This window comes from Conger conger, chromosome 6, assembly GCF_963514075.1.
Source record: "Conger conger chromosome 6, fConCon1.1, whole genome shotgun sequence".
Classification (NCBI taxonomy): domain Eukaryota; kingdom Metazoa; phylum Chordata; class Actinopteri; order Anguilliformes; family Congridae; genus Conger; species Conger conger.
In genome coordinates this window covers 50947629-50963186 of record NC_083765.1, presented here as the reverse complement: position 1 = coordinate 50963186, position 15558 = coordinate 50947629, and the positions used below count along the sequence as shown (strand labels likewise).

General features: G+C 38.9%; 1 protein-coding gene across 3 annotated transcripts in view; it reads right to left on the bottom strand.

Annotated features, from left to right (window-relative positions):
* Positions 1 to 1329: 1329 nt before the first annotated feature.
* Positions 1330 to 15558, bottom strand: part of luzp2 (leucine zipper protein 2) — a 146603-nt gene continuing 132374 nt past the window's right edge. For 2 of the 3 annotated variants that reach the window (XM_061246766.1, XM_061246768.1), the window contains one exon: positions 1330 to 2799. In XM_061246766.1, coding sequence (XP_061102750.1) covers positions 2659 to 2799 — 141 coding nt within the window. In that variant the 3' untranslated portion in view covers positions 1330 to 2658. The remainder of the gene's footprint in view (positions 2800 to 15558) is intronic. The other variant, XM_061246767.1, reaches the window with a different exon arrangement.

The following is a 15558-nucleotide window of genomic DNA, read 5'->3' as shown; positions in this document are numbered from 1 at the left end:
TTTCCTCAAAAACACTTGATTAAAAGTGGTTCTGTGTGCACAGCAAGCACGCGTACATGGAATTAGAAAAATCATCGTTGGACGTTGTATTTTCCGTGTTTGCTCACTGGCCCTACATTTCCGCGACGGCGCAGTGGAACGCGTCGATACATCCTGATGAATTCGATTTCATCATGCAGACATCGCAGCGATTACTGGGCATTCAATTCTGTAATTGAACTTAACTAATCAAGAGCATGCTCATTAACTCATGTAATTAAAATATAACATGAGCAGGGGAATATGATTACCAAGCATAGGAAATGCCTGTGGTCTAAAACTGTGCTTATTCATTTAACAAAATAGTTTATTGTCTAGGCTTTCAATCTTTCAAAAATAATGTGTCCCCTAAAACTGCATGTGAGCAGCCTGTAGTCTGGTGGCAACAGTAAATGACTGGGAGCCTGAAGGTTGGTGGTTCTAGCCCTAGTGTAGCCACGGTAAGATCTGCACAGCTGTTGGGCTAGAGCATCAAACCTGCATTGCTCCAGGGGAAATTGTCCCCTAATTAGTCTAATCAACAGCAAGTTGCTTTGGATAAAAGCGTCAACTAAATAACAAATTATTACATTGACTTCACTGACCAACTACTCAAAGCCCATCTTAACCGCATCTACATTTCAGCAAAAAATAAATAAATAAATAAAGAATTAAAACGATAATAAAAATCTCAACCCACACTGCAACCTTTTTTATATGTATGGATCAATCAAGTCAATGGGGGAAATGAGACCACAAAACCTTCCCCGTTCTGTTTAATTAATAAGGTTACTTTTTTTTATGATACAGTTAATTAAGCACTGGGGAAATACCACTGAAATGGATGAGGGGGACAGTGGGGGACAGAGTGGTCTGTGTCCTTGAAAAGCAGTGAGTTTGAGAGGCAGCTTGGGGACTGTGCTGAATTCGGTGTGCGGAAGGCACGGCTCTGTTTTGTGGACAGATTCTGGGGCTGATGACGATGTGAGTGCAAAAAGTGTTGGACCGCCTTCTGCTGTCACTCGGCAACCACACTGGGCTCCTGCCAATCACTTTGCTAACGTTCTAGCAATATTAAGCAAACTAATTTTTTACCAGAAAGTTTGTTGTGTTATTTGGGGGATTTGGATAAGAGGGTGCTCACTTCTGCTATTTTGGAGAGTGACAGACAGTTGAAATGTAAGCAACCCCCCCCCCCCCTACTCTCATGTGATTGGACAACAGAGAAAAGAATGACACACAATGGGGCACTTTTTTCTCGAAGCTCAAAATAGGATGATTTGCAGCTCCGTACACACCGAAAACAGCAAGGCACCTGGGACAGGTAAACGTGAGGCTCCTGGTGCCCAAAAGCAGACTGGAAAATGCTTATGATCATAAGAACCCCCAGCTGATAAAGCATGTTCGGTGCGATCGGCCCCGTACACTACAAACCAACCTGGGCCTGTAACCCAGCAATCTAAGATAAGAGCGTCTCGCTCGATGAACCAAGCCACAAATGGACGCACACTCTCTCACAGGTCGTTTTGGAAACTCAGATAGAATGATCTAGTATGAGTCAACTCGGGAGAAATCATCGTTAACTTTCTACCTCCACGCACCCATGCTTTTTTACCTCATTATCTGGTGCAGAGCCCCGTATTGTGGAAGTAACGAAAACCTGAGGGAGTCTAACTCAAGGACACATGCTTGCAGTACAGTTTTAATGTGTATTGAAGTGATAAGGTACAGTTGCTTTAAAATGTTCAGACCCCTTCCTCTGCCCTTGAGTATTGTGTGTCATGTTCACATCACCGGCTGGCCTCCCTTTGACATTTCTGTTCAATAACGGTGCGTTTCCCTTGGGAAATTAAATTGAGTTTCTCTTCAGGATTTTACTCAAGGTCCGTTCCCAAAAAATCTAATTAATTACTTTTTTATTGAAATGACAAGAATCTGATAATGGTATAGGTCTGATTAAACATGCTCAGGACACTGTACATAATTAATTGTATAAACCTTTGGCATATTGAAGTCTCCAGTAGTGTTGCAAAATAAAACCCAAATAAGCTGACCAGCCGATCGACATTAGCAGAAACCGGTTGTGTTCCCAAGGGTCGCAGATCTGCGTATTCCTTTTTGGTTAGGCAAGCATGATATAGGGAATAACCTATGCCTAGAAAAAAGAAAAATCTGTAAATCTAATGTGTATGAAATATTACTTCAGTTAAACTTCACCGCCATCTTAAGCTTTTAAAAAAAACACAAAGCTATTTATACAACCATTCAAGTCCAATTGCAAATTCTGCTGGGCTATAACACATGCTGATACAAAATATAGGGAATAGATTAGTTTAACTGCAAGGTATTTTGTCCTTAGCTGCAATTAATTTAAATGTGAATTGTCAATGCTTAAAATGTTTCATTCTCATTCTCTTAATTTAATTTAATAAAAGTAGTATTCTCTGAGGACTCAATATTAAGGATAAAGCGCGCTGCAGTTGAACTGAATCTGGGCTGATGTGTTTTCCTATGCAATACTGTGTGTGCTTGTGTCTGTGTGTGCATATTCTCTGTGGCTTTAACATGAGGATCGCATGCCTTTGTACTAAACCGACCCAAACTGTCATCATCAAGAGTGTACGGAAAGTCCCGGAAGGTTCACAGCTGAGCTGGAGTCCCACTCCTCTCTTTCATGTGTGGCTCTTCCTGTGCATTTTTCTCGCTTCCCTTTGCTTGCTCGGTGTCTTCAGATGGCTTTGCAATATCGTTTCCAACCTTCGGCCACTGTTGAGATTTCTGCTGCGAGTTTGGAAACACACACACACACACACACACACACACACACACACACATTCATATTGTTAGGTAAGGTAAGTTTTCCAAAACAAACACAAAGATGTGCCCTGGATGTACAATACAAAAGACAACTAAATCACTATAGAGAGCTGAAGTGTGACATTGGCGGAAGAATATTTGCTGAATTAATTTCCCCAATGGGATGTAAATAACCTGCGATTATACGGAGCCTGTCTTTAGTACAATTACGAGACTTCAGTATGTTGTGCATCTCTCAATCATGGCATTCCCGAGTTGTTTGGTTTGAAATTGCGCAACTGACATTCATTTATATCACATTCTACGATTACAAACTAAAACTTCTCAATATGGAGTGAGTGACAGAGCGTGACCAGACTATACATCTGCAAAGAAGGTATGTTTGGTGAAAAAAGGGCGAAGCCTTTGTTAACACCTTGCCAACTGTTAAGCAAGGAGGTGGATCCATTTTGCTCTGGGGTTGTGTGGCTGCTGGGGGCACAGGGAATATTGTGCAAGTGGAAGGAAGAGTCCACCAAATATCAATAAATTCTAGAGGCTAATATTATAAAGGTCAGTCCAGACACAAGTTGAAGAGAGTTGGGTATTCCAGCAAGACAATGATACAAAGCATACCTAGAAAATCAACTACCTCCAGTACCTCCAGGAAAGAGTGATAACGATTTTGGAATGGTCATCTGCCAGTTGCATTGACCCCAAAATACAAGAATGTACGCTTTTGTAAGTTATCGCTCTACTCCAGATATCAAGGGAGTTGTGTCCCATTTTATTTTGAGTGCCATCAAACCATGTTGTGGAGATAAATGGCTTTAAAGTTCTGTCATGAGAGTTACGTGAGGCTGGGAGGCACTGGGCTAACAAAACTCCAGTGCTATAACTTGTCATCTTATGTATAAACCCTTTAAAACTATATTTTTACTTTTTACGCATGACATTAAGACATACAGACCATGAAACATATACAGTAACATGTAGCCATGAACGCAGCTGATGTGGAAACTTTGTTACTTTCACTTTGACACCTTGCGTTTAAAAGCTAAAAAACTGTATTTTTACTCTGAATTTGACATGCAGATTTTGAAAGCCAAGATATTTTTAGACAAAATGAAGATGAAAGCCTAAAACAGCTAAATATCAACATAAACATCGATTTATGTGAAATTGGCCATCATGACTTGATTATGATAGAAGGGATCACATATAGATCACTGGCTCCTGCCATCTGCTGGGTAGACAGAAAACCGCCTATAATCTGGACGCTATCGGGGCCTATTTGTTGGGAACTTTGCTTGAGTTTAGCCTATTTTGTGAAAATTAATTTCATTTAATAGCGAGCCAGGCAGCAGCTGAAGCTGTAACGTTATTGAGACAATTGTTGCATTACAAGACACCGACAGAACCTCTGCATAGCGGTTGTTGAACGTAGGCTACTGGAAAACACAACAGCAAAATGAGTGTGCTATTAGACAGTCAGAGACAGCCTATCCTGCTGTGTGTTCTGATTTTTTTTGGCAACCCAATTTCCCAATTAGCACACCCTCTGGTTATGAAAGCAGTGTCACTAAATGCACTTAAACTAGATGCACATAACCTGCACGCAAAGCAAAGCATTAACTCAAATTTGTCTGAATATTCAGGCCGCTGTTCTGGAATCCGACACCAGCCAGCTTGGAATGAGCAGTTGCTTTTTTACTAAGACATTTATGTCTGGCTGGAGATCAATACCAAGATAAGAAAATGGTTTTTTGATTGGAATATTAACTGATTAATTAGAAAGGGTTGACTGTGCATGAAGTTGCATCAGAGCTGATTACGCCCAGTTTAACTTATATCCAGACAGGTCACTAAATTTATTGAATAGGTCTAGAACGACTGGAATATATTTTTCTGGCTCAAGTATATTGTCCACATTACATTACATTACATTACATTATTGGCATTTGGCAGACGCTCTTATCCAGAGCGACGTACAACAAAGTGCATACCCATAACCAGGGATAAGTTCGCTGAAAGACCCAGCGGACATCCTTGCCTTGAATATCCAAAATGGTTTGGAGTGTAAACCATTGGCTGAAATAATGGCGGATGGATTACTGTACATAACCTGAATCATTTTAATGAATCTCTGTCCCACTCCAAATTGTTCCAGTACCCTCCACAGATATTGCCATTTGAGCCTATCAAAGGACTTTTCTACGTCTAATTATAATATTGCACAATGAGTGTCCGGGTCTTTGGATTCAGCAAGAATATGGCAACACATATTATCTGCTGCAAAACTTCCTTTTATAAAACCAGCTTGGTCTGGATGAATACGTTTGTCCATATATTTCTCTAGGCACAGAGCTAAAACTTTTGAATACAAATTAATATCACAGTCAATCAAAGAAATTGGGTGGAAATTGGCACAGAGGTCTTTTCCTTTCTTGGGTATTAATGAGATGTATTGTTCTCTTTAAGGAAAGAGCCTTTCTTGATGGCTGAATTAATTGAGTTTAATAAAAGTTGTCCTAGTATACCTCAAAAGCAGAGTAAACATTCAAAGGGGATGCATCTGGCCTAGGAGTTTTTCATTTATTAATGCACTTCAGTGCTGAATCAGTGCTGCTTGTGGAGAAATATAGGTTCATCTAGACTTTGTGCGTCCATTTTGTTTAGCTTTGGTTGGTGTATATTTTCAAGACATTTATTGTACTTACTTGTCTCTAATTCAAATGTGGAATCATATCATTTCTGAAAAAAACCCCATGAAATGTTGAGTTTATTTCTCTGGGGTCTGAGACTAGACCTTTACTAGGAGAATTTATAATATCAATATGGGCATGAGATTCACTGCACTTTAGCTGTAGGGCAAGTAATCTGCTAGGTCTACTTCCATTAAAATAATATTTCTGTCTAACCTAACATGCATTATGAATTCAGTTCTCCAAATTCTTGCAAATAATTCAACTCAATCCTACCTCGCTTTAAATTATGCTTCAATTGTGATCAGAGTAGTTTTTCTTCAGCTGTTCTTCAAGCAATGCACACTGTTTCTCTAGATCCCACGTTTGTGCAGTTATATTATTTTTTAGGTGAGCTGAAAAGGATCATTTCGTAACTTTGCAGATTATAGCAGGTCATCAACTGATCCATTTTTGAAGGTGATAATTATTCTAGGCCTGTTTTAAATTGAGAAACATAATCTGCGTTCTGTAAAAGTGAAGTATTAAATTGCCATCTGGGAGACTTTGAGATTCTATGTAAAAACTCTAAACTAACCTGTAAGAAGTTGTGATCAGAAAGCTTGTAGGATTTGTATTTGTGTAAAAACATTAGTTATCTCATGTGAGCATAGTAGATGATCAATTCTGGAAAATGTCTTATGATAGCTTGAAAAACATGTATAACCTTTCACAGTATCCTGGAGACACCATACATCAGAAAGACCCAAGTCATTAGTAAAGTTGTTTAAAGCAATAGAAGCTTGTTGTTGTGGGATGGAGAATGTCTCGTCCTGTCATTTTATAAATGAAACACAGCATTGTTATCTACTCCAATTACCAATGCAGTCAGACAAGGCTAACAGTTTGTTTTGTAACCATGGAAAAAAGGTTGGATTGCACACAGAGGGAGCACGCACTGACATAAAAGCAATGGTTTCCCCTTGTAGTTTAGTGCATATGTAACAGTCTGACTGACATGATCAATCTTCATATTAAGTGTGTCACATTTCCCTTAGTTTTTGTTCCATTTTGTTCCACAGAGAGGATGCCACAACTCTATAAAATTAGTTATTTTACCTATTGACATTGTTAGTGCACAAGTGAGATTCTTGAATAAGTGCAATGTCAATATCTCTCCAACGCAACATATGTAAACCTCTGATAAGCATGTATGAACAATTCAGGCCTTGCATATTAGCAGAAATAATAGATAACTTAACCATTATCCAACAAGAATGGATACACCACTCGCAAAATAGATTATTCTTTTGTAACACATTGTGCATTTCCTCATGTTTGTTTCACGTCAAAAATAATGCAATTCAAGTTGTATGGACCTAAATGCTCCCCTCTCCCACCCTGACTACCATAATCCTGTGGTTCACAGATACCAAAGCCAAACCATCCCACTTAATAACAGATAGCTATACATTATTGGTTACCCCAAACATAGAATAAACATCTAAAATTTTAAACAATAAAAGAATTGTGAGCTTAAATGAATACACCCTCCTGCATTATAAAATCATAGTTAACTGGTTAGCTGATGATTATTAGCTACCCAGACAGCTAGCCAGTCTCCAAAGTGCTGAGCCACATCCATGAAAAGTGGAGAGTCAGGGGTCGTCCATGTCATTCGGGGATTCAAGAAGTCGGCCGCATTGTTCCCTTCTCAGTTATTTTCTAGGCCAACTAGCCACAGGTTGTTCCTTCATGATCAATCTTCCATCTCAACTACCATAAACTCCACTTTCCCCATCAGCCTTCACTGTCTTCATGTGAGAGTCCAAATTTGTTTTAAGCTCGCTCAGAGAAGCTTTCACTTCCACCATGGCACTGTGAAAATAGCAATAATTGCCTGTAGTTGTTTCTATTTCTGGTGGTGGAAGGTATCGTTTTGATTAAATCCCTACGTCTGACTTGTACATTTAGTCGAGTCAGACGTAGGGAGTCATCGAAGGCTTCCTTTACAGGGGGATTTGTTACATCTTCACATATTGCTTCCCGAATGCTATGGTTGTGTATAATCTTTTTTAACCGCACAACAAAAGAAGACCCAAGGTCTCCTCTCCACTGGAATTCCAGTTTTCTTCATTCTGACTGGAAGCCACGTTTTTTTTTTTTTGTCGGTCAAGTCTGTACACGTAAGAGGCGGAAGCTACATGGTCACGGCAATGCCAGCAAGGCCGACTACCCAGTCTGGAGACCAATCAGAGATCTCTCATTCCGACCCAATCGGTCCTTTACATCACAGTTGTCCTGTGTCCTGTGACTTGTGCTGAGAACTAATCTTGTCTAAATAGGGCTTAAGACACCACAATCAATAATCAATAACTAATCAAAATCCTTGTGGGGCCTCTGGAATGGATAAGCACAATCACCTGACTAATCGCACACTAAGTGGTTAATTGTGACCTCATAAAAGCAATTACATTTCCCTAACCTATAGAGGAAGGAGAGCAAACATAAACAGAATTTCAAACAAAACCAATTGTGCTATGGAGTACACTAATGTCTGCCTGGCTAATGTCTGCGATGCAATTTTCAATCTTTATGGTAACAGGATATAACACTTGAAAGCGTTAAAACTCACGGTTCTATCTGTAAAACCTATTTTAAGATGCCATTGCTTTATTTTGTAACACGGGTGACAAAACAAGCATGGGGACGACCTCGCCTTCTTTGCATTTCATGTGAAATTCTGGAATGTGTTTGAGTTGTTGATGGGGGTTGGGTATTTGACAACAACTTCAATCAATGGCCCTCAATGTTTTTGTTGCGGAGGAGAGTAAAAGGAGAGGATGGTTGAGACGGAGAGGTAGGAGAGGGGGAAGTACAAACACTTTTTTTCAGGATACATTTAGCAAGCAAAATGCAGAATTTTACACATCAAAAGACCCAGAGTATAATTTAGTTTCCATGTGTACATTTGGAGTGTCGAAATGTCCTTTTTGTAAAGCTACCTAGACATACAGTCAGGTCCATAAATATTGGGACATCGACACAATTCTCCTCTTTTTGGCTCTATACACCACAACAATGGATTTGAAATGAAACAAACAAGATGTGCTTTAACTGACTTTCAGCTTTAAGAATTCTTTCCCTGGTGAAGAAAAACCCCTTCACAACAGTTGACCAGATCAAGAACACTCTCCAGGAGGTAGGTGTATGTGTGTCAAAGTCAACAATCAAGAGAAGACTTCACCAGAGTGAATACAGAGGGTTCACCACAAGATGTAAACCATTGGTGAGCCTCAAAGACAGGAACAGGAGTTTGCCAAACAACATCTAAAAAAGCCTTTACAGTTCTGGAACAACATCCTATGAACAGATGAGACAAAGATCAACTTGTACCAGAATGATGGGAAGAGAAGAGTATGGAGAAGGAAAGGAACTGCTCATGATCCAAAACATACCACCTCATCAGTGGTGGTGGTAGTGTCATGGCGTGGGCATGTATGGCTGCCAATGGAACTGGTTCCCTTGTATTTATTGATGATGTGACTGCTGACAAAAGCAGCAGGATGAATTCTGAAGTGTTTCGGGCAATATTATGACCCGAAGCATACTGCGAAAGCAAGAGTTTTTTCAGGCAAAGAAGTGGAATGTTATGCAATGGCCAAGTCAATCACCTGACCTGAATCCGATTGAACATGCATTTCACTTGCTGAAGACAAAACTGAAGGGAAAATGCCCCAAGAACAAGCAGGAACTGAAGACAGTTGCAGTAGAGGCCTGGCAGAGCATCACCAGGGATGAAACCCAGCGTCTGTTGATGTCTATGCGTTCCAGACTTCAGGCTGTGATTTGCAACAAAGTATTAAAAAGTGAAAGTTTGATTTATGATTGTTAGTTTGTCTCATTACTTTTGGTCCCTTAAAAAGTGGGAGGCACATATACAAACTGTTGTAATTCCTACACCGTTCACCTGATTTGGATGTAAATGCCCTCAAATTAAAGCTGAAAGTCTGCAGTTAAAGCACATCTTGTTCGTTTCATTTCAAATCCATTGTTGTGGTGTATAGAGCCAAAAAGATGAGAATTGTGTCGATGTCCCAATATTTATGGACCTGACTGTAGCTTTACAATGCAGAATGCTCATTTATGTTAATATTGTCATCGGATTTGAAAGGAGATTTGTCCAGTGTTGTGGCTGTGGCTCCACTGTGTTTCAAAATGCAAGGCCAATAATTTGTATCCTTCTGGTAGACAAACCCCTTGCAGAAGTTACCTTTCAGAAGAGACCAGGATTATCCCTCCAGTCAAAGGTGTTCAATAATTTTATTTTTGAACACATAAACATCATATTCAAGCTTGTGTCAAGAAAAGGGATGATACTTAAGGGGTAAAGAATAAATCTTAAATAAATTGTCCTGACAAAAGAGATAAATAGGACATGGTTATGTATGTTGAAATTGAAAAGCAAAATGTATGTGTTTTATTAACAATTTCACTTTTTAATGTCACTTTTCTGGTCTGATGCGCCTGTTGTGTCACTACAGACCAGCTTTAGTAACACAGCAGACAAATTTGCACAAAGCTGGGCTTTTCTAAAATGGAGTCCACCACCATCTTAGTTTCAATGTCACAGCACATTTTACAACTATTCATAATTTCGTATGTGTCACGATGCAAGTTAAATTCAAAGTTAGTAACACCACAGACTCTAATTCAGTGCAAGTAAAATTTATGAAAAATAAGTGCATTTAAACATTATCTCCTCAGGTTAATCCAATCTTGCTTTGACCTTTACACACAATAAGCAGTTCAAATAAACATTTTTGTTTCATTTAAGGGGAGGTTTCCATATCAGGTAATATCATGGACATGAAATTGATGGAGACATCTTTTTCCTAAAATATTAAACTTTATTTATTTATATGAAATAAAATAAATAATATGCACATGCTGCAGTAAATCACTTTATATAACGCAAGCACTTTATTTTTTAAAAGATGTTTCTTGTCAATACCATGCCATCTTATTTCTTTTACATATGAGAGGGACATGCAGTTTCATATGGCATCTTATTTCTTAAAGAAACTAAATTTATATTTTAAAATAAAAATGAACCTTAATCTAATTGAAACTGCAATTCAATTCAATCACAAAACACAAATGTGTGCATGTCTCATGATTTAGGCGTATTAAAAGTAGTTTTTGCTGTTGTAATGTTGAGGGATGTCCTTTGCTACCACAAATAAAGAATGACCCATATACACTAATGTGAATTGATGAAAGTAAACATGTGTTCTGACACAGCACTCCTGGCAGAGGTAGAATGAATGTCCTATGCCAGTGTTACCAATCTACTATAATGGACTACAGCGCAAGACTGAGACCCTCAGACTGTAGTATATCATTTCATCAGACTACACATTTCCAGACATAACTCCTACAATGAGACACAATGAGTTACAAATAATACATGTCAACAATTGTATTTAGAAGCCTATTTATTTGTTCTTCAAACTATTTCATAATCTCTGTTCCCTCTCTGTCAATGAGCCAAGCAACAAAGTTCTGAAGTAGAGGCTGTAATTTGTTCTGGTGGGTTAGATACAGTGGTCTACAGGACTGAAACTTTTTAAAGAAAAAATATCAAATATCAAAAATGTATATGTTTCACTTGCGTAGACTCTATAATATGTATCTGCATATATTTAAACGCTATTAAGCTTATTAAGTTATGTAGAATATTGTTCTCGGGTGGGTTCTCAGAATACTGAAAATCCCCTCAAATCTGTGGATGAAATAAAATCATAAAATAAAATAAGTGTAGCAGTATTATGTCACTGACAGTAAAAAAATTCACAAAAGCCTCAGATTTATAGCAGAATAGTTACCTGAATTGAACTCAGTGATCATAAAATAATAGTCCTCACATAAAAAGCATAGCTGCTGTGAGGTGCTTGCATATGAGTGTCCAGGTAAGATGTGTCAAGAGGCTGCAAAATGTCCTACAATGGAGCTGCTAGCCCTTCTAAAGCACACCCTCAACATGTCATATAATGAGGCACAGGTTAAAACAGTGGAAGGTAGAGTTATTTTTGATCAATCAAGGCACTAGTGTGTGGGGAGAAGGTTTTCTTTTTCTTTTTTTCTTTTTTTTTTGGGGAGGGGGGTATTTGGGAAGGAAAATCTTAAATAACATGGGAGTGCTGAATGGGGGCCTTTTCTGCAAGTTAGCAAACACTTGTACTTATACAAAGCCTGGCTACATAAAAATGTAATTCACACCTTGGTAAAACAAATTCAATTTATAGGATTATGCACATGGGCAGAGTTCAACTCTGAAAAAGCAGCATAGAAAGAATGCTCTCACTCCACTTCATGAATCAATTCAATTTGTCTGATGTTTATCTCCCTAAATACAGCTCAAGTGGTGATGATATTATGGTGATATAATTGTCTATTTCTCATGATGTTTCTCTGCTACTTAGAAATAACGTATCACTCAATTTGCCAGAAAATGAGCCTGTCTAAGGATCTGGTGAGATAAATAATTTAGGATAGGATATAACACGGAGGTACTGATCAAAGAGGTAAATTTGACAGGATTAGGGGCTAGATAGGGTTGTAAATTGACCAACTACAAGGTGAGATACTTTGGGGGGGGGGGGGGACTTGGCTCCTATATTTTTCAACAAAAGTGTTTTAGTGTCTGGGATAGACAATATCAACCATAATCGTAAACCACATTCCACAGGAGAAAAACCACCATTGATCAGACGTTAACTTCTAGTGGGTAATAACTTCGGGGTAATACCCAACTTAATCCGCAGTATTCTGCTGCAGAAGGCAAGTCTTTGTTGTGAGGCATTCCTTTTTTCACTGCACCAAAATAAAATGAAAGTACAGCTCTGTTCTGCTACCCGCTTTTCTCTGAGACCGTGTTTTTAAAACGCTGACAACAAACACTGGAGTAAACATTCCCAGCAGGCACACACACACCACGAACCAATCAGAACACTCAAAAGAAAAAAAATACAACACCCATGATTCCCACTCTTAAAGCTACATACCCCCCCATTTACCAACATAATGCCCCCAATGAACAAAATAAATGCAAAAAACATGCCAATTCTTCGATCATCGCAGATATTGATCCAATTGCTCATACAATACTTATGCTCACAAAAATATAATTTATCGTAACGGATACTCATCTAAAAGAGTACTCGGCTCACCCCTAGTTGTAATGTTAATGTCACCTTCCTGTCAGATTCGACCAGTCTGGCCCTTCTCCTCTGACCTCTCTCATTAACAATGCTCTGAGATACTCAAACCACGCTATCTAGCACCAACAATCATTCCATGGTCAAAGTCAGTGAGATCAAATTTCCCGGTGAGACATTTGGTCTGAAAAACAGCTGAACCACTTGGCCATGTCTGCATGCTTTTATGCATTCAGTTGCTGCCACATGATTGGCTGATTAAATATTTGCATCAACAAGCTGGCGTACAGGCCTACCTAATAAAGTGCTCACTGAGTGTATATACCATATATAATGTACGAAGGCAGTTCCCTCAATGAAATTTCAGAGCATGAGTCCAAAGAGATAACTTTCAAAAGCTTTGCTTTTCACCTCCCCTTTTACTTGTTTTCCCTTTTCAATCCCCACTGCGGTGTGTGTAGCAATGCACAGCAGCTGGGTCACGTTTCATGCATGGATGCCTTGCAGGTGGATCCTGGCGATCAGGTAAAGGCCTTGTACTGAAGGTGCTTCAGGATGATTTCACGCTGACTGTCAGTTGTCTTTAGAAAGCAGGCAGGGCTAGTCTATTTTTGTGAAAAGTGATGCAATCTACCGGCAATATCACCAACTGTAACAACAAATCAAATGCATAAAGTCATGGAAAGCATAGTGACAGTAGATAAATAACCTCAATGTCCATGTTTTAGTGGAGGAGAACACGGTTGCCATGCTGTGATATGGTAAGCCAGACCAGTGCTTCAGGTATGTTTTCTACAAAAATGCATTAGGGGTCCTATTCAAAAGGTCCGGATGGAACTGATCGAAACATGCTAAGGCATTGCAGTATCAACTAAATTTAGGCCTATTATAAGTTAGCCTTTTGAAGAACTTGAAGTTTCATTTTGATTGGAAATTAGAAACCTTCTACCTTACCACCTACTTGGTTGAATATCTAACACTTTTTGGACATTTTCATTTTCTGCCCAGACCCATTGTATAAATTATAGCATTGTATATTCTTGGAATATCTATTTGACTTCATTTTGCTTGTGGCTGTTCTTGACCAAGATATCTACTAGTATTTGAACTTTGAATACCATACACCAAGTGATGCTGATGTAGGAAGCCATTAAAGTATGTTTTATTGTGAATTAGCTAAGCTTCTCTTTGAAATTATCAAAAAATGCCCAGACATAGCAGTAACAAACATAGGCCTATTATACCTTTTGAACTACATTTCATTTTGATAAGAAAGTTTCCACCTTACAAAATACTTGGTTGATTATATAATTTATATATAACACTTTTTGTTCATTTTCTGGCCAACTTTGGCATTATATGATAAAATTTTTTTTAAAAAGTACCTATTTGACTTAAAGTTCCGTGTGGCTGTTTGACCAACATATCTACTAGTCTTGGAAGTTTAGAAGTCATACAACAAGTGGTGCTGATCCAGTAAGTCATCAAATATTGACAAAGGGAAGGTAGAGTGAAATAACTGCCTCACAGTTGTATGCCAGTTTGACAAATTTTTTTTGGGTCAGTCCCAGGATTGCGGTGCTGCCGAACCTCCGGGTTTCCGCTCCGCTCGGAAACCATCATCGGCGCCGGGGACGCTACGCTGCTCGCGCTGACTTTGACGGAGTACGCCTCAGTGTGACATGCAGCAATGAGGATTAAGGACAGCACTCCTCTCTGGAAAATGGGAAGATTACAACTGATGCGTTTCAAAGCAAAGCTCCTTCATCAAATTCCAGGGAAGAGTGCTGTCTTTAAAAGAATACACCAACATTTTAGGAAATATACCTTTTTTCCGACTTACCCAGACTTAGACAAGATGGCTCGTTTCCATGCTAGCATAACGTGTTAGCTTAGCATAAAGACTTGAAGCCTATAGGAGTCAGTACCATCCTAGCATAACGTGTTAGCTTAGCATAAAGACTTGAAGCCTATAGGAGTCAGTACCATGCTAGCATAACGTGTTAGCTTAGCATAAAGACTTGAAGCCTATAGGAGTCAGTAGCCTACCTCCTTCAAAGTGAAGAAATACAGCAACTCTCAGGCTGTCTTATTTACACAAGGTATCATGTGTATTTGAAATACTGTGGAAGTTGTCATGGAAAATACACATGTTATTACCAATTTCAATATCTCTATTTTTCAGTCAGCAATACCTCCTTCCCAAATGTATTTTGAAGCTCGAAACTCAGCTTCCCGTTCTGACAGGGTGAAGACTCACAGATGTCTACCCCCCCCAGCAGAAACCTGTCTTAGCACAGCAGGATTGCATAATGCCTCAATGTATCAGAAACCCAGTTCATACATACTGATAATTCTTAAAGTTTATAAAACTTATGAGGATTAGAAAATTTCCCTCTACAAAGTTTAGTCTTAAAAATAACTGTGTGTTAGGAATTCATTTACAATAGGTGTACTGTATCAATCTTTTTCTTTTAAATATTTGCATCTCTGTACCTGTAAATCTCTGTAAATATCTTGCTATCCTGTTTAAAGAAAGCCAGATGTGGGAGGAGGGTGATGAGGTGAATATTAGCTTCATCACGATTTGGATTCTAGTTGTCTAGCAAACTCATCACCAGTGACCCCTATATGTAAAACACATATTATTTGATATATATGACTGCCGTAGGCTGAGGGAAGGTGATAAAAGACGGATTTGTCAGTCTGTCTTGGGAATGCATGAGAAACCTTCCGTATTTAATTGATCTGCGCAGACCAGCTCGGGTTCTTGTATGTTACTCTTGAGTCATATACAATAAACCCAATCGCATCAGACTCTGTTCCAGTTGTGTCTATTT